Source organism: Rhinolophus sinicus, linkage group LG07 (assembly GCF_036562045.2).
Source record: "Rhinolophus sinicus isolate RSC01 linkage group LG07, ASM3656204v1, whole genome shotgun sequence".
NCBI lineage: Eukaryota > Metazoa > Chordata > Mammalia > Chiroptera > Rhinolophidae > Rhinolophus > Rhinolophus sinicus.
The window spans coordinates 110,928,838-110,949,011 of NC_133757.1; the positions used below are offsets into that span (position 1 = coordinate 110,928,838).

General features: G+C 34.5%; 1 protein-coding gene and 1 long non-coding RNA gene across 9 annotated transcripts in view; one reads left to right on the forward strand and one right to left on the reverse strand.

The window, feature by feature from the left end:
• The first annotated feature begins 1,178 nt into the window (after window positions 1-1,178).
• Window positions 1,179-4,932, forward strand: LOC141572748 (uncharacterized). Its single transcript, XR_012498205.1, has 2 exons — window positions 1,179-1,250; window positions 2,846-4,932. It is a non-coding gene; the product is annotated as an uncharacterized LOC141572748 (long non-coding RNA).
• Window positions 4,933-15,659: 10,727 nt separating this feature from the next.
• GAB1 (GRB2 associated binding protein 1) overlaps window positions 15,660-20,174 on the reverse strand; it is a 112,763-nt gene continuing 108,248 nt past the window's right edge. For all 8 annotated transcript variants that reach the window (XM_019730774.2, XM_019730772.2, XM_019730771.2 and 5 more), the window contains 2 exons: window positions 19,873-19,995; window positions 15,660-17,650 (listed from right to left, as the gene is read on the reverse strand). In XM_019730774.2, coding sequence (XP_019586333.1) covers window positions 17,492-17,650; window positions 19,873-19,995 — 282 coding nt within the window. In that variant the 3' untranslated portion in view covers window positions 15,660-17,491. The remainder of the gene's footprint in view (window positions 17,651-19,872; window positions 19,996-20,174) is intronic.

Sequence of the window (20,174 nt, forward strand, 5' to 3'; positions counted from 1 at the left end):
AACTGGACTTGGAACTGAGCTGCACCCTCCTCAACTATACTGAAGGACAACGACTTGACTTGGAGCTGATAGGCCCTGAAAAAACACACTGTTCCTCAATATTCCCCAATTAAAAAAAATAAAAAAAACCCAAAAACTATTGTACACCCACAAAATGAATAATTATTAATGTAGAAGAATGTTCATTATATAATGTTTACTGAAAGAAGTTTAATAGTTCAAAAATATAGATAAAAGTTTGGGAGGATATTCATAAAAGTATTGGAAGTGATTGTTACTGATGTGTGATTTTTGCTTGTCTATATATATTTTTTCAAAGATAAATTTGTGTATCATGTTGAGAAAAATTATTTTTAATATTTAAAAAATGTACTTTCACCAAAAAAACATTGTGTGGAAGGGTAAAAAGGTAGTGTCTAGGGTGGTATCTGATGTATAGACATTTAATAAATAGTTGTTGAATAAATATTTAATATTCACATTGTTAAGTAGAAAGACTATAACACTTATTTCGTATTCAGAATATTTCTTCACTCTTTACAGTGGTAGGTCCTGGTTTAGAATCCCTAAAATTATACTGAAGTATATAAATGGAAGCTTCTTAAATATGACAGGTATTTAAGGGAAGCAATAAATAGCAAGAAAAGCAATAAATAAAATTGCTTGCAAAATGGCAATTGTCTTTTAACGTGTATATTTACACCATAGGTTTCTCATATGAAAGCTGTATAGGAATCTTAATGGGGAAAATTATACAGGAGACATACTTAGAACAAAGGAGGAAGCGGAGACAGTATGTTGGAATCCACTAATCTAACTAACATCAAGAACAGAGAAATAAATTTTGAGCATGATCTAAAAGCAGGAAGTGGAAAGAAGAGCTATAGAAAAGACAGGACGCCTGGAAACTGAGCTACAGGGACATTAGCTGAGTTAGGCAGATGTAGTACTTACAGGGTGGCCAAATCACAACGGCCTATTTTTCTTCAATGACTAATAGGCTAAAACTAACAAGTAGTTCTGGAATTGATAGCATAATATAGGATTAATGTGGTAAGAGAGTAGGCTGGGGAGCAGGGCAAACCTAGGTTCCAGTGCAGGCTCCAGAATTTAGTAGCTATGTGAATTCAGGTAAGTTATATAACTGATTTGAAATCGTCTCATCTTTTTATTATTACAGGCATACCTTGGAGATACTGTGGGTTCATGAACGCTCCAGATGACCACAATAAAGCAAATACCACAATAAAGTGAGTCACATTGGTTTCCCAGTGTATGTAAAAGTTATGTTTACACTATACTGTAGTCTATTTAAGTGTGCATTAAGTAGCATTATGTCTAAAAAAAAAATGTACATACCTTAAATTTTTTTTATTGCTAAAAAATGCTAACCATTATCTGAGCCTTTAGCAAGTCAGACATTTTTGCTGGTGGAAGGTCTTTACCTCAATGTTGATGGCTGCTGACTGATCAGAGAGTGGTGGTTGCTGAAGGTTGGTGTGGTTCTAGCAATTTCTCAAAATAAGAGAACAATGCAGTTTGCCTTATCAATTGACTCTTCCTTTCATGAACAATTTCTCTGTAGTATGTGATGCTGTTTGATAGCATTTTACCCAATTTTGAACTTCTCTTATAATTGGAGTCAATCCTCTAAAATCCTGCTGCTGCTTTATCAACTATGTTTATGTAATATTCACCATAACAAATATTAACAATGAAAAAGTTTGAGATATTGTGAGTTATACCAAAATGTGACACAGAGGCATGATGTAAGTAAATGCTGTTGGGAAAATGGCACCAATAGGCTTGCTTGACACTCAATTGTAAAAAAATGCAGTATCTGTAAAGTGTGATAAAGTGAATTGCAATAAAACAAGGTATACCTGTATATTATCCCAACTTTATATTGGGATAATATTCTTACAATGATGTCATAAGAATTACATGAGATTGTGCACGTAGGGTGTTTAATACGGTGCCTGACATAGACTGAGCTCTCGGTTCAAGTGTTAGATATTCTTATCCTGAAAAGTCATAAGCCTAAGTAAGGATCAGAGTCTCGTTGGAGGAAAGGGAACCTAGTGGTTTTTTAGTAAGGAGAAGGGTAAGGGGAATAAAGTCAAGAACACACTAGAAGGAATTAGTGCTATAAGTATGTTCCCAGAAATAGAATGCTAATGTGAAACCGTGTTAGTGTTTTATCTCAAATATACAAATATATATTGTCTATACCTAAAATTCCTACTTAGTGTGCTAGAACAGCATGTGCTATACTGAATAGAGTGGGGCAAAGAGATATTGCTGGAGGACAAAAGATGCCAAAGAGCCAGGACTATCTCAGCATTTTGGCCTTGAATGGTAACAGAAAGAAGTTAAGTTAATCGAGGACAAAGTAGGAATGCTGGGCCTTTCTTCCTGCATACTTATTTTATTTTGCAAAAGCCTAAGAATATGAAGTCTAATTACTACATTGCAACAATAAAACAGTATTGAGTTTGAATCTAAGAATGAGAATTTCCAACACTAGATACCAATGATCCCATCTTCTATGTATATTTTTCAGGATCCTCCTACATAGGTTATTTGCCATGCAAGGGGATTTCAATTAAAGAAAAAACATTATGCTCTTATAAATAAATAAGGTTTAAATACATTCCTGTCATAATTGATCACCAGCTCACATCAGTGGGTGAGTTTGCATCTGTTGAGTGTATATACATGTTTTTATATTGTCAATTAAAGTTGCCTTTTCCTTATTCTTTACAACTTAAAAAAGTTCAAGTTCTCTGTGCATTTCCCTTCTGCTTTTGAAAAATATTTTCTTCTTTTTTTGAATTGATTCTAGGTTAAGTACTCCTAGGAACCCAAATATTATGAACCAAAGTTAAATATTAACTACTACCACCCCTGAAATATTTTCAAAGGAATTAATGTTTGCCAAAGCTATGGTTAAGAAATTTGGTGGTGCCTTTGCTCAAATGATTGAAATTAAGAAGGTATAGAAAAGATACACCTCAAACATTATTCAAAAGAAAGCAGGAGTGGTTATATCATTATCACATAAAGTAGACTTCAGAGCGAAGAAAATTACAAAGAGAATCATTATATAATGATGAAAGTGTCATTCCACCAAGAAAATATAATTCAAAATGTGTATGCACCAAACAACAGAGCTGCGAAATATATGAAGCAAAAACTGACAGACTGAAATGAGAAATAACAAATCCACAATTATAGGTGAAAACTACAGCCTCTCTCAGTAATTGACAGAACTAGGCAGAAAATCAGCAAGGATATAGAGGAACTCCCCACCACCACCACCAACCAATAGATCCTAACTGGCGTTTATAGAACACTCCACAAAGCCATAGAAGGATACACATTCTTTTTAAGAATCCACCAAAAATATACCAATACGGACTATAAAACAAACCTCAACAAATTTAAAAGAATTGAAATTGTACAGTGGGTCTGTCCTTCAGCTACAGTGGAATCAAACTAGAAATTGATAGCCAAAAGCTGCAAAGAATGTCTCCAAATTAAATGACAAACTTCTAAATAATCCATGAGTCAAAGAGGAGGTTTCAAGACAAAAGTACATTGACCTCAATGAAAATACAGTATATTAAAATGTATGGAGCACAGTTAAAGCAGTGCTGAGAGTGCTTATACTAAGTGCTTACATTTATAAAGGGGTGGGGGAAGAGTCTCCAATCTAAGCGTCCATCTCAGAAACCTAGAAAAAGAACAAAATAAACCCAAAGTAACCAAAAGGAAGGAAATAATAAAGGTAAGAGCAGAGATCAATGAAATTGAAAACAGAAAAACATAGAAAAAAATAAAATGAAACAGAACTGGCTCTTTGAAAAGGTAAAATTGACAGAGTTCTGGGAAAACTGACAAAGAAAGAAAGAAAAGACACAAATCACCAATATTAGGAATAAAACAAGACCTATCACTACAGACCCTGAAAACATCAAAAGAATAAGGGACTACTATAAACAAAAATTTGACAAATGAAATAGACCGTTTCCTTGAAAAATACAAGCTAACATAATTCAGACGACATGAAGTAATTTGAATAGCACTATTAACTACTTAGGAAATTAAATTAATACCTTAAAAACTCCCAATGGAGAAGAGGATAAGATGGTGAGCCACGGGGGAGTGAGAGGGAGTCACCACTGAACGAGAAGGGGGGGCCAGGAGTCACCAGATTACAGCGACAAGAGAGGTGGTGTCTGAAGCTTCCAAATTGCTAGAGTTTAGGAAGCAGGAAGAACTTGTAGGAGAGGAAGGGGACTCCCTTCCTGCTCCTAGGGCCTGGGGTAGGACAGGAAATAATTCCTCTTGAAAGAGTTGAGGAAATGGTGTCTTCAGAGGAAGCCACATTCCATCAAGGCACATTGGGCATAAAGTCAAGATATAGTTTTTCAGAGAACCAGAGGAAAGGTTTGGGAAAGGAAAAGCGGTGGGAGACTGGCAGCTAATCGGATGATCATTTTGGGTTTGAAGAAATGAAAATGATTGATGGCAGGACTTCAGGTAAAGGTTGGGGTGACTGTGGATGTGAGATGCCCTTAGTGCAGTGGCTGCCAATGCGGTTGGAGTGATGTTGGCAACGGGCAAAGTGAAGTCCTGAGGACACTTCTTTTCTCCTATTGTAAGCCTTGGGGTTATCATTTCAGCTCAGAAGGCTTCCAACTTTGCATTTGTAAAAGGAATACAACTGAATGTTTGTAGCAGTGTTATTCATAATAACCAGAGTGGAAATGATCTAAATGTCCATCAACTGGCAAATTAAAATGTGGTGCATTCCTACAATTTAATATTATTCAACTATAAAAAGGAACGAAATGCTGATAAATGTTTACAACACAGGTGAACCTTGTACACATGAAGCCAAATAAAGAAGAAAGTCACAAAAGACCACACCGCGTATTGTATGATTCCATTTATATTAAATGTCTAGTGAAGGGAAATCTATAGAGACAGTAGTCGACTAGAGATTGCCTAGGGCTGGGAGTAGGGTTGGAGAAATGGGTGCAGAGTTTTTTTGGGGGGGTGATGAAAATATTCTAAAATACATTGTGATGATGGTTGCACAACATGCAATATACTAAAAACCATTGAGCTGTACACTTTAAGTGGGTAAATTGTATGGTATATGAAAAAATATATCAAGGGAAAAGCAAGATAATAACTCCTGTTTTAATCAAACAAAATATGGATGTAATAATTCTTTGGAGACCAAAAAAGCACCAAATATGTATGAGATCACTAAGACAAGTATGGGGACACCTTCTTTGAGGACTTAAAGAAAAGGGCTAATATTTGGGGGCTAGTCATAATCGAGTAATTGAAGGTGTGGTGACAGACTACATGACTTCAAGGAACTTTTACACTCGCAATTCCGTGAAAGAATACTCAAATTTATTCCACTTTTTGAGGACTTGCCTTGCAGATTCCGTTTATACACAAGAGGGCGCTGTCCACCAAATAAACTTGTTCATAGGTGCTGGAAATATGCAAATATAATCTCAGGAAAAAAGTATCCTCAAAAACAACTGAAATTTACAAGTACCACTAATATGTATATAAATTAATATATATGAATTTGCTTATGAATGCACGATATCTGGAAGGACAAACATGGATGTGTGAGAGGGATACTTTTTGCTATTTATGTTTTGATATTTTATGCTTTTTATGTTTTGATCTATGTGATTGCATTGTTTATTCAAATTATATTGAAAAAATACCTTGTAACGAAAATGATTTTGTGTTATTTAGACTAATATATAAATTTGATTAAAAGGATGTGGAGAATATATGCAAAATATAAAGAGACTATTTTTAAATGTTTTTTAAAATGGTCGTTAATTCATACTATTATCCGGGTGCAGTTGCCATTGCTAGTTGCAGGGGGCACAGCCCACCATCCCTTGCGGGACTGGAGGAGTTGAAGAACCGTCAACCTTGTGGTTGAGAGCCCACTGGCCCATGTGGGAATGGAAACTGGCAGCTTTTGGAGTTAGGAGCATGGAGCTCTAACCGCCTGAGCCACCGGGCCAGCCCCCTACTATTAGCTTTAAAAAAAACCACGTTCTTCTGATGAACTCAAGGATTTTCTGATGTATTATTTATTTTTACCATTCTGTTCTCTCTCTTACTCTCTCCTTCCTTCCCTCCCTCTGCCTCTCCTTCCTTCTTTTTCTTTCTTCTAGGTAAAGATCATTTAAATATTTCAGCATGCATCTATTATATTTGATTAAAGATATTCAACTACATTGCCATAATAATGTTAGTACACTTGAGAAAATTATGAATGATAATTCTTTAATGTAATTTATTATCTAGTCCATTTAAAAATTTCTATTTGTGCCTAAAATGTCTGATGTTACTCTTTTCCCCCATCAAGGTTTGCACATAGTATTGTGGTTGTGTCTCTAGTCTCTTTTGTTCTAGAGCACTTCCTCATTTTTTTTTTTAAATGATTGATTCTTTGTAGAGACCAGGCAAATGGTCTTATACGGAATGTTTTGTATTTTGTCTGATTGCTTCCTAGTGCTATCATTTAAATTGTTACTCTGTCCTCTGGAAGTTAGATTCAGGTTAAAAATGTTTGACAATAGTTTATTTTTAACATTTTTATTATGAAGCAAAACATATAGCCGTGCACGAGACCAAAATATGCAGCACAATGAATTATTACAAAAGAAACACGGCTATATAAATACTATTCAGGCCAGCACTCCAGAAATCCCCCATATACCCCTTCACATCTGTTTACCCCTCCCTCCCCATCCTACATGATCACTATTCTTCTTTTCATAGAAATTGATTTCTTTCTTTATAGTTTTACCACTTAAACATGCATTAAATGCTATAATTTTGTTTTCTTTGTTTTTGAACTTTATGAGTAAAACCATATATTAAGCATTCTTTTGTGTCTTGCTTCTTTTAGTCAACATTGCATTTGTGAGATCATTTGTGAGCAGGTGACTTAGCTGTAGTTCATCATTTACATAGATTAATTGTAAGAATATAACAATTTATCTTTCCCATTGTTAAGAGGCATCTGGGTTATTTGGCACGTTTGGTTTTTATAAATAATGCTACCATGAACATTCTTGCGTATGTCTCTTTGTACACATGAGCATGCCTGTCAGTGGGACCTATCTTAGGAATATAAACATGGAGCCATAGAGTATGCATGTGTGCACCTTCCGTAAAGATATGACAGTCTTTCAAAGTAGTTGTATCAGTTTGAACTCCCACTAGCACTGTATGAGAATAACTGTTGCTACACATCCTTGCCAACAAACATATGGTATTGGCGGTCTTTTTAATTTTAATCATTCTGGTGGATTTCCCCTAATATCACATTGTGGTTTTAATTTGCATTTCCTCATTACTAGGAAATTTGTTTTTGTGAAAACTGTGTTCATTTCTATCTTCCTCCTCCCCTTTCGGATTCCTGAATTTTTCTAATTGATCTGTAGGAGTTCTAAATATATCTAGGTTATAAAGCCTTTGTCAATTATATGTGTTGCAGATATAACCCACTGTGTATTTTGCCTTTGACTCTTAGTAGTGTCTATTGATGAACACATATTACTAATCTTGATGTAATTCTATCGACCATTTCTTTTTTGACGAATTCCTTTTTTTGTCCTTTTTAAGAAATCTTTTTACTCCAATCATGATAAAATTCTCCTAGATTAGCTTTGTTATTGTTTTGCCTTTCACAATGTCTACAGGTTACTGGGAATTGGTATTTGTTTATGATGTGAATTAGAAGTCAATGTTCTTTATATACAATTTGTCCACCACAATTTATTAAAACATATTACTTTACCACTGCTTTGCAAAGCTACCTTGTCATAAATCAAGTGTGCATATGTGTGTTGTTCTGTTTTTGTTCTCTCTTGAGTTCCATTGGTGTATTTTTCATTCCTTGTACCAAATATTACAGCGTTAATTGCTCTATCTTTATAATAAATCATGACTTTTGTATAGTACATGTTCCATTCTTGTTTTTCTCAAGCATGTTTGGTTATTCTTGGTCCTTTGGACTTCTACATATATTTAAGAATCAGTTTTTAGCGTTCATTAAAAAACAAATGAAAATCTCCTGAGATTTTAAATAACATTGCATTGAATTTAACAATTACTTTCGGGGAAACGCGGTATCTTTACTGCATTACTCAGTCCAGGCACATTGTATATTCCAATTTTTAGTATATGTGCTGCCGAAGCGAGCACAAGCACATTGTATATTCCTCCCTTTAAATATTGTTTTATTTAATGTTTCTTAACAATATTTTACAGCAGAGGTTTTGTACATCCTATCTTAAATATATTCCTAAGTATTTAATATTTTTGATGCTATCTCAATTTCCATCTTTTAAAAACATTTCATATTCAAATTGTTGTGGGTACATAAATCTACAATTAATTTTTGCATATTGACTGTCTCTAGCAATCTTTAACCTGTAAATTTGTTTGGATTTTCTATGCACATAATCATATCTGTGAGTAATTACAGTTTTATTATGTGCAAATATTATACTGGCTGGGTCCCTCAGTACAATAATGAATAGAAGTGGTAATACTGGACATACTAGTTTTGTTTTAGGTTTCAAAGAGAAAGTTGCAATATTTCACCACTAAGTGTCAGGTTTGCTGATAGACTTTTGAAATAGGTATTCTTTTTTTTGTGACAAATTTCACTTTTTACTTCATATTGTTGAGTTTTGTTTTTTGAATCATGCAAAGATGTTGACATTTATCACCAATGTTCTGCATCAGTTGAGATAATCATGTAATTATTTTTCTTTATTGATTTGGTGATTACCTTGCATTCCCACTTGTGTAAGATTGGCATTATGTATTTCTTAAGTGTTTGCTAGAATTCCTTGATTTTATCTGAGCTGTTTTCTTTGTGAAAAGGTGTTTAATTATAAAATTCATTTTATTTGATATTAGAACTATTCAAATTTTTTTCAGTTGTTTTTTTCTACCAATTTGTTCATTTTATGTAATTTTCAAATTTATTGGCTTAAGGTTGTCCATACCTTTTTTTTAATAATTTTAATCTCTGTAATATCTGTAATTCCTGCCATGTTAATCCTGTTAGTTACATGCAAACATAGAATTATACTATATTTAGTTGTATAGCCTGAATTTTTACATGCTTTTTAAAAAAGCATGACATCACATATTCTTTTACTGCAACACTTACAACGGTTTCATGTAGTGAAACCTAATTTTTCAAATAAAATCTTACAATTATCTTCCAGTGTAGAAAAAGTGGAGGTTCCCTAATTAAAGCAAGATGAAAGGGGTTTGGATCTCCCAAATACTTGGCTTCCCTTTTGTTTCAGAGGTCTCTCCTGTTGGAGAACCGCACTTAAAGATTATTGTTCTATATTATAAATGGCTACATACACATGTACATAAAATTTAAGCACCCTCCATTGTTGGATACGCTTCTAGCTCCTTGGTGATAAATTTTTGTACATATCTTTGATTAATGCTTTAGGATTAATTCCTTGAAATACAATTGCTGCGTTAAAGGTTAAGTAGTATCAAGACTTCAAGATTATATTGATCACGTGCTGTTAAAAACATCGTACAATGGAAGCTCCCAGTGGTGGCCTGATGGTGTTCTACTTCCCACACCAGTATCAGCATTGGATACTATCACTGAGTATTTTTAAATACTTGAAGGAATATTATGCAGCCTTTAAAGATGACAATTCAGATCCTTAACACCTGGGAGAATATTTGACAGAGGTCAGTGCAAAAAACAGAATACAACTGCATATTCAGTCAAGATAGGGAAGTAACAGTTTGCGGGCATTTTTCTTCTTTCTCCCCAAATTTTCTTTAATTACAGTTTTATGAGAGTAAGAAAATAAAATATTCCAGAATGCAAAAGGGTTGGCCTGTGTCAATTTTTATCAGACTTAAGCCACTCTAATAATTTTAAACACAAAGGAATTTAATATAAAGAATTATGAGTTTTACAATCTCTGATGGGTGTGAAGGGCCTTTAGAAATGATTCTCAGAACGCTGCCATAGACTGCCAGACACAGGAACAATCAGGAATCTGGGTTCAGGAAAGACACCAATGACTGAAGCCAGGATCACGGGCTCATAGCACCATGAGGGTGCAGAACATATAGCACCTCATGTCTTAACACTCAACTCTGCCTTTGGGATAGCTAGCCTGTAGGACGCTCCCTGTGAGCCTTCCGGTCATTCATGGCCTCATAATTCTGCTTCCACAATGAATCAGGAGTGGACCGTATGATCGCTCGAGTGCAGTAGTGATGACAGTGTGTGGCACTGAAGCTTCTGCCTGGCCTCTGGGATCACAAGCTTTGGGGGAAGCCGGCCACCATGCCAGGAGCATATTCAAACAGCTCTGTGAAGAAACCCACATGAAGAGGCACACGGGGCTCCTGCCCATTTGCCTGCCACGGGCTGAACTGAAGTGGAAACAGATCCTGCAGCCCCTAAGATGAGTAGTATCAGCTGATTTGACTGTCCTTTCATTCGAATTCTGAGCCAGAGGCTGCCCTGCCAAGACACTCCTACATTTCCGACCATGGAAACTATGAGTATACATGACTTCTTTTTCTTTAAGCCATTACATTTTGGTTTGTTATATAATGTTAGACAGTATTTATAACTGTCTACCCAATATACAGCGCTCCATATTCTGCCTCGTTTCTCCTGTTTTATACTTTTCCGTACAACTAATAGCAAACTAATAAATAATTCATGTTATTTTTCCTTTTTCCTTCTTGCCAATCCTCTGAAGTTCAGCTCAGTCTCCACCTCTATGAAGCTTTTCTTAACTACAGTACTTTGACACTCTTTCCTTCAGTACCTCCTCATTGGTACCTCAGAAGTGATTATTTATTGTCCCATATTGTTTGTTATTATTTCACATACTAATTTGTAAAGATGTAGGTTTCTTCATTGTTTCCCATAGCACCTAGGATATTGTCACACATGTAGCAGCTACTCTAGTTAAATGAGTTAATTTTAAATAGACCATCATCCACTAGACTAAAAACCTGAGAAAACAGTACTCTCTTCTTAGTCTGAATTCCAGAATTATTGCTTTGTCTAAGGATTGGAATAAACAACCTCCAGACTCATTGTTTTTACAGAGTTGATTAAAAAATACTTTTAGAGGTACCGTGTTTACCCGAAAATAAGATCTAGCCAGACAATCAGCTCTAATGTGACTTCTGGAGCAAAAATTAATATAAGACTCGGTCTTATTTTCTATAAGACTGGGTCTTTATAATAATATAATACTATACTATACTATAATACCAGGTCTTATATTAATTTTTGCTCCAAAGGACGCATTAGAGCTGATTGTCCGGCTAGGTCTTATTTTCTGGGAAACACGGTATACAGGATATGTGTTTTACACACAAAGGAGAAATTTAAAGCAGGGATAATTAGATAACACAACCCCAGGGACAGCTAATGAAATTCTGTTCTTAATAGGATATTGTGCCCTATCTAGCAAGAATCCAATAATCTTTCTGTTCCTCTTTAGCATATCGTTTCCTTCATCGGAGAGGCCAATTTAATGGTTCCTGAAAGACAAAAAAGGTATGGCCACCAGAAGTGGAAACATGTTTCATTGTTTGTATATGGCTTCAGAGATTCATCAACACTTTTAGGAGAGAAAAAATTTTTGGCATAGAGACTGCCAATGTATTTCAAATTAAACCTCAAAACCATTGCTTCATATATGTGTAAGAGGCACTCGGATTAATGAATTAATACTTGTATCAGTCAGCATTCTCCAGAGAAACAGACCAATAGGATTGATTCATCCATCTATCCATCCATCCATTGGCGAGATTTACTTTAAGGAACTGCCTCACACAATTGTGGGGGCTGGTAAATTTGAAATTTGTAGGGCAGGCCAGCAGGCTGGAAATTCAGGCAGGATTCTACATTACATTCTTGAGGCAGAATTCTTTTCTTCTGTGAGAAACCTCAGTTTTTGCTCTTAAGGCCTTCAACCTTGGTTGGAAGATGCCTATCCACATTATAGGGTGATCTGCCTCACTTAAAGTCAACTAATAATTGTAAATGGTAGTCACATCTACAGAATACCGTCACCGTAACATGTAGACCAGTGTCTGAACACACACACGGGCACTGTCACACAAGCATGACGGCCTAGCCAAGTTGACACCTCATCTATCACAATACCATCTTTGAGAAAGTAGCTTATTTTGAGGGATGATTTTATTTCTTTTCTGTACCACTATACATCCCACACATTGAGTACTCAAAATATTTTGGGTATCATTTATGACAAAATCAGAGCGACATTATGCTGAGAGCTAATCATCAACATAACCACTAGTAACAGTAATAAAATCCTGTCTAATTATAAACTTCATTCTATAGGTGTTCGTTTCTTTTATTAAGAAAATAATTTTCTGTAACCTTAAAACGGAATCTAAGGAACGTTACCCATCAGAAAAATTACTATAGTAAGACGCCTCCCATCACTGACTCAGCTTTTAAATATGCAAAAAAACATTCACAAAATTGCCAAGTTATTCTCCATAAAACTAACAAAGCTATAATTCAAAAAGTGTTTCTCTATCAGAGAAAGAAGATTCTTTTCCCAAAGAAGTTATATGTAAGTATCTAAAAGATTCATTATTTACAAGATGACAGAAAGACAGAGGATCTCAAAGATAACCTCCCCCTCCCCAAACTTCTCAAGTATGATTTAATGCAAGTCAGAGTTTCAAAGCACTGGGCTGAGTAGGCCAAAGGACTGACTGAGAGTAATTCTTGGGTTTTATGAAGTGCTGGAGATGTTTGAAAACTCTCATGGAAGTGAAAAAGCCCAGCCACCTACCATTTTCCAAGTCATGATTTATGTATAAAACTTATCTTCTGATGGTAAAGCTTGCACGCAGACCCTTATTTATTGGCCTTTTACTCAACAAAGGCTGGTAGCACTGCCTAGATAGAGGAAAAACAAGGGCATATGGGTGTGGCAACAGTTTCAGGAGCTTTTCCTATTTAGTTAGAGCGTGACTACTGTATTTTAGCATGATTTAGTGTGATCTTTGCTGCAGAAAATAAGTGACCCTATAGGATTGGAAAGTATAGTTAATGGCAGAGTTGGATTTTTGATTTAGAAAGACTCTAAGACAGGGTTGAAAATACATATGTCCTAAATGATTCACAATTTCAGTATCCAAATTGACTACTTAGGTCTTGAAACCAAATTGTTTGAAAAGTTTATTTGGTAGCAGAAAATATCTATATTTGGATCTTTACAAAAGATGTGCAAGAGGGGAGAAATAAAATTTACACGTTAAGATTTTCCTGAAAATTTGGGATGATTATCAACTATTGATTTAGGTTACAAGAACTCATGTAAAGCCATGTGTTTTTATGTCAAGGAAGCAGAAGCTAAATAGTTTGTTGAAACTCAAAATAGATATTATATTAAACCTAAAGAAAGACAAGTCTATGGAAGAAAAAACAAACTAAATTATTTCAAGCTGCACTATATATTTAGTCAGACTAAAATCAATTATTTCCACAACCTGACAATTGATTTTTCATTATATCAAGTCCATGATGTCTATAATATTCATTTATACCACGGCTTTTCATCTCATAGTTTTCAGTATTATAATTTTATACCGATTTACAAATATCAGACGTTATGAACAATCACTCTTATCCTGGGATATGTCTTTCTCTGTGTATCCACTTGATTTGGTCATATGTACAATCCCTGTCACGGACCTGCTACTTATCTGACAATGGAGGACAAACAAGGCCGACCAGAATGACCCAAAGAGAGGAATAGGAAGAATGGGCCTGCTTCATTGTTTCTAAAATTCTAAAGACTTTGCATTGACTCAAAATACCAATACTTTTAATGGTCCAAATAAAGAGGCACTCTTAGTGTTTGGGATAACAAAATATAAAAAACACAGATTTCACTAAAGGGGGAAAATAGACAACTTCCCACTAGTAGAAAAAGAAACATACTGGGGTTCAATTCCAGTTTAAATTCATTTATGAAGATTGTGACCCTCATTAATTAAAGAGTACAGAAGAAATTATTACTTAAGACCTTAATGTATAAGTATAGAAGTTTCCTATATCAAATTAAATTTAGTCTTTGACCAAATATAATTACACACACACACACACACACACACACACACACACACACACACACAAACTCATAATACCTTTATCGAATTCTCTAAAACACTCACAGTAGCTTATATAGTACTGATAGAAATAAAGATGGAAATGTACATACTTGAGTGCAGATAAAACTATCATTTATAGCTTACTAAGTGATACCCTCTGTGGGTTAAATAGCTTATATTATTCAAGTTTGAATTTTCATTTTTGAAAACAGAACTGTGCTTTGGTATTCAAACCTTCATAAAATTTTAGTTTTCCAAAATAAGGACTAAAAATAGAGAACATCAAACAAGTGGGAGAAAAAGACTTCTGATGTATAACATAACTGTTACATCGATACCCAGTGGTTTTCAACCCAGGCCTGGCCAAAACTCAGCTTCTTGGAGGTCATTAGGGGTATTAAAAGGGTTTGGTTCAAATTTTGTTATAAGTACATATTTAAAAAAAACTTAATAAAAATGCACATTCTAATTTGTTATATGCCTCAGTTTTACCATACTGGAGACTGCTTATGTATTGACTTCCACAACCAGGATGTTATTTTTGTATAAACCTTGGAATACAACTTTGGCTATCTCTAATTAGTAAAAAGCTCCTGAGATGTGTGTTTAAAATCTGTTATTGTATGCACTTACTTATGTTTGTGTGAATCAAAATCTTCTTAATAATATACAAATGAAACAAGGTATAAAAATAAATTGGCTGCTGAAGTTTTTCACCAACTATCAACAACCCCAATTTTATATTTGTGTTATTCAGAGATTTTATTCTTAGTAATGGACTAAAATAAATAAATATAAATGTGAACTGAAAATACATTTATACTGATAAAATGAACTTTTCAGGCTTTATGTATTGGAGTTACACAAAATTTTACTTAAAAAAGATCCTAGTGCTAAAAAATGTTTGGAAAATACTGGTCTATAAAAAACTGTCTTTTATTTTAATTTGTTAATACAACGTTAAAGGTGATTTCATTGTGTGAAACAAGCTACTTAGTATTAGGTTGGTGCAAAAACAATTGCAGTTTTTGCCTTTATTTTTAACCTTTTAAGCCGCAATTACTTTTGCACCTAATACATTTCAATTCTCAAATTACTTTGTACAATGGGAACATTTCTACAAATTAGAGTGTTGCGGAACTTAAAAAATGGTGAGTAACTTGTAGTAAAGGAGAAATTACACTTAAAGTTTCACTCTTCTGATAGGCAGCTTTAAACAAGATTTCCATTTTTGAATTAATAAAATATTCAGTGTTGTGTTCTAAATCTCAGAATATGTTTATCCTCCACATAACACAATTTAACATTGTCACACATCAACTGTGTTGTGTGTTTTAAATGTTTAGGCACAGTTCAATGATTTTAGGTTTTATTTTGTGGTTTCGTTATAAAACAGCTTGCACACGCCAAACTCAAACAATCTTTTTTATTTAAAAATTCACCTCAAAATTCACGTCTGGGTTTTAGTTTTTGTTTAAAAAGAAGCAAACATTTAAAAGCATCAACTGTTACTAATCTACAATTTGTCTTGTTATGAACATTTTTAGTTTGTGAACTGGGGAAATATACCCATTACATTGATTAGGCACAGTACTGTAGCCAGGAGGCCAGAAATCGGCACATCTGTGTAACTCAGGCAACAGAGGTCTGAATAGAAGGAGTTATGCCTAGCTATGGGCATTCCTATCTCTATGCCCCCCTCCAAAAACTGTTAGTAGGTCTCAATTCAATACATAGGAGATTGCATGTCACTTAGTCAAAAACAAACAAACAAACAAACAAACAATATCTGTTTTCTAAATTACGTCGCAAAGCCAAGACAGATCAATATAATTGTAGCCTCAGTATAATTTGTGGTCTTGATATCCGTGTCACAGGACCATGTTATAAGTGAAGCAGAATGATACGATTCCTCTGGTGGTTTCAGAAATCTGGTTGGAAGAGGTCCATGACTATAAGATTTCACATTATATCAAGGCTCCAATATTTCTTGAATTGGGGCAGTGAGTATAAATCACAGTACAAAATCCTTAATTCTTTTACTGGAAAAGCCAACAGGTGCTACATGTGAGAATCCCTTATAGAACATCTATGTTTTTTTTTTAAAAAAATGCAGATATAAAATATTAATTGCATAGGGATTTAAATATAAGGCCAAGAAGAATATTAAGTAAAGTCTAAAAAAATCATAGAAAGGGCACTCTGGTGTCAAAGGACAGAATCGTTCTTAGAGCAATAAATCTGAATTACAGTCTAATGAAAAATCACAGTATGTTGCTATAACTAACAGTGAATGTCAACTGTTTCATTAATTCCATATTGGAAACCAAATATTAGGACTAGCAAGAACACAACTAAAGCTCAGTCTAAACCTGATCAGTGTATTAGCACATCAGTGCCTGGTACGTACCTGATTAGTTATATAAACTACGTTTTACAAACAATGTAAAGTGTAATACATGTTAACAAGTGTGAGAGCACATCATCACCTCACGCCATCCGTGATTCGCAGGCTTACTTGATAGTATAATTATTCAGTTTTTCCAAGGTGCAAGATCCTACCCTGCAGAATCTTCACTCAATGAACCAAGAACACTGTAATTAACAAAATATAATAAAGTTCCACCATTGAGAACTCACCGTACACGAGCCAGAGAACTATGTCCTAATACCTAGTACATATATTATCCTTAGCATCCTGGAAGGCAATGAATGATTGATTCCAACTATACTCTGTAGTTTTAAATGATTACCACCTAAAGTTTCACATCGAAAGGTAAATTGTGAATCTACTTTTCATCTTAACATTAGACTGCAGTTTAAAGAGTAATTTCCAAATCTAAAAGTAGCTTAGTTAACTTAGTATTGTTATATAGAGTAGTGTGAGGAGAAACAAGAACTCCCAAAGGAATTGTGTTAAGGTACATCTGGGAATACCCCAATGTTTTAAATGAAAAAGTGCATAAATACAGTAATACTACAAGTGTGTTAACTACAGAACCAATGTTTCTCTGGGAGCTAAACAATAGTATTTTCCCACATTATTTACACATATGAATTGTTCAGATACCACAAAGCACCGTTGACAGTCTAAATTGCTTGACTATGTCTGAAAGGTCCTTTGACTTCAACTCTACTCATTTGAGGATCTATCTAGAGTAGAAGTGTCAAGTCATCTTCAGTCAAACAGGACTTATCTTTACAATTCAGTTCTTTTTTGTTCAGACACAGCAGAGAGTTATTTTCATTTCACACTCTTGGTTGGTGTTTCGGATTCTGTGGACTGTCTCCCATCTGTCCAGGCTTCTCGGGTACTCTTTAGAGCCAGGGTCTTCTGTTGGTCAACCACAACATAATCCACTCTCTCATCTGCTACACTGCTTCCTGAGCCACTGCTCTTTTGCTGAAAATAAGCAAATAAAAAAACCGCCCATAAAGTTCCACATATAAAGGAATACTTCTGAGTGAAATTCAGTCTTAAAACACAGACACATTCGCACTATGAATAACTCTTGAAATTCCTTTGGGTCACAAAAAAATAATATTACCTCAATTTAACAATGTCGTCTCTCTCCTAACTGCACACTGTTTTTCCTTAAATGTAAAATTATTACATATCAGAGTTCAAACTAATGCTCCCCATCACAGAGGAAATTATTACAAAGTAGTGAGAGCGGACACCTGGTTCATCTTAAGATACACAACTTGCTTCTCACTTTAGCCTTTAGCTTAAATTAAGCTTAACCTTTTCAAGTCCTGAGAACACGTATCAGTGCTTACTTTCAGAGTTAAGAAATGTTTCTTGAAAAATACTATTTCAATAATGGCAACTCACATAGGCTGATGGCCCCTCTTACTCCTGAACTACCACTAGATACTAGCTAACTTAAAACAAATATAATTATTAATGCATTGCTGGGCTCACTAAAAAGTAGGGGAAATCCCCAAGGGGAGGGAACCAGAGGGAGCAGAGAGCTGCTAAATGGTCAAGGCAGTGCTGTGTTTAACGTGAATGTCAATCTCAGCAACGCACTCAGGAGGCCCCAGTGGGAGGACATGCTAGGGGCCCTGGAAGGGAACTGAGGTGGTTCTCGGGTAGTAGCATCACCTGCTTTCTAGCAGAAGCAAATGCAAATGCTGTCTGAAGAAAATGTAGGTCTGCAAGATTCCCATAGATAGCCTCAGCAAAATGAATTCTCAATAAAAGTGCATAAACCACACAAGAAAGCAAGCCATCAAGAGTGTGAGTTAGCAAAACAATAAGCACAGATTCAGACCTCTAAGGACTTCAGATATTGAAATCATTACATAAACTGTATAAAATATATATGTAAAAATATATGTATATGTTTAAAGGAATTAAAAATAAAACTAAAAGGAACAAAATAAGGAATAAGAAGCTATTCAAATCAGCTAAGCATATTTGAAAAAACCAAACAAACAAAAAAACCCCAGGCAGAAATTCATTTTAGAAATAAAAAATAATGAAATTAAAAATTATACAAATGGGTTAAACAGAAGAGTTGAGAATTAGTGAACTTGGTGATAGAGATAAAGAAATTATCCAAGTAAGCACAAAGAGACAGTAAGAGAAAACATGAAAGACTGGTAAGAGGTACGAAAAATAGAATGAGAAATTCTAACTAATGTTTAATCAGAAACCTCAAAGGAGAGAATAAAAAGAATACTGGAAAAGTAATATTTAGAGAGATAATGACATTTTTCCAGAATTGATAAAAAATTCGAATCCAGAAATAAAAATAGTACAACTTCCACCAAGCAAGATTAAAAAAAAGGAAATCTATAGATATCTAGACACATTGTAGTAAACCTGCAGAATACCAAAGATACAGAAAAGATGATACCACCAGCCAGACAGAAAAGCCACATTACCTACAAAGGAATTGTAATTAGATTGACAGCATACTTTTCAACAGGAACAATGGAAGCCAGATAGCGAGTAGTATCATCTAAGTGTTGAGAGAAACTTACTGTCAATCAAGAATTATGAACTCAAACTCTTCTTTCAAGAATGATGGTAAAATAAAGACATTTCAGTTAAACAAAATTCTAAGAATTTACCACTAACATACCTCCACCAAGGAACTTCTAAAGGATATATTTCAGGAGGAAGAAAAATGCTTAGAGAAAGAAGGTTTAAGATACAAAAAGGAATAATAATAAAAAAATTGGCAATCATGCAGGGAAGTGTAAATAAATATTGCCTATATAATAAGAATACTACTGCTAATAATGTCTAATTTGTGGATTTAACTAGAGGAAAGAAACTAAAATTTTGGACAAAAATAGCACAAAAGACAGAAGGGGAGTAATTTGAGCTAACATTGGAAAACAGTAAAGATGATAATTAACTTTAGAATTTGTTAAGTAAGCATTGCAATGTAACCACTAAAACAGCACGAAGTATATGACTTCGAAAGCATTAGAAAGGAAAAAAATTAATTTCTTAGTCTCCATAACTTTGTTACTTGTGATTTATGAAATAGCATCAGGCAACAGACTTTAATGAACTTAAACAGACTAATAAAATTCCCCCCAAAGAGATATGATTCTTCAGGGTTAAAACGTGATCTAATTGTATTTATTGAATGAGGTTTCACTTACCTTACGTGGTGGTGTGGATTTCCCAGAATCTAAATCTAGATCGAGGTATTCCACTTGTTTGTCTCCTTTGGGCTTGATCATAGGGCTGCTTCCTCCATCAAGACTGTTACTGCCAAAAAGATTCTGAAAGTATAATACAACAAAATCAACTGCCAAATTATTCACGAGACACATTGCTTATCTCACTTGCCATCTACTAACGCCTAAATATTTATTTAAAGAGGACATAGCTTGAAGAAATGTCTGCTCAGAAAATTAAATAACCTTTTAGGATTAGGGGAAAATAAGTAATGTTTAAAAAA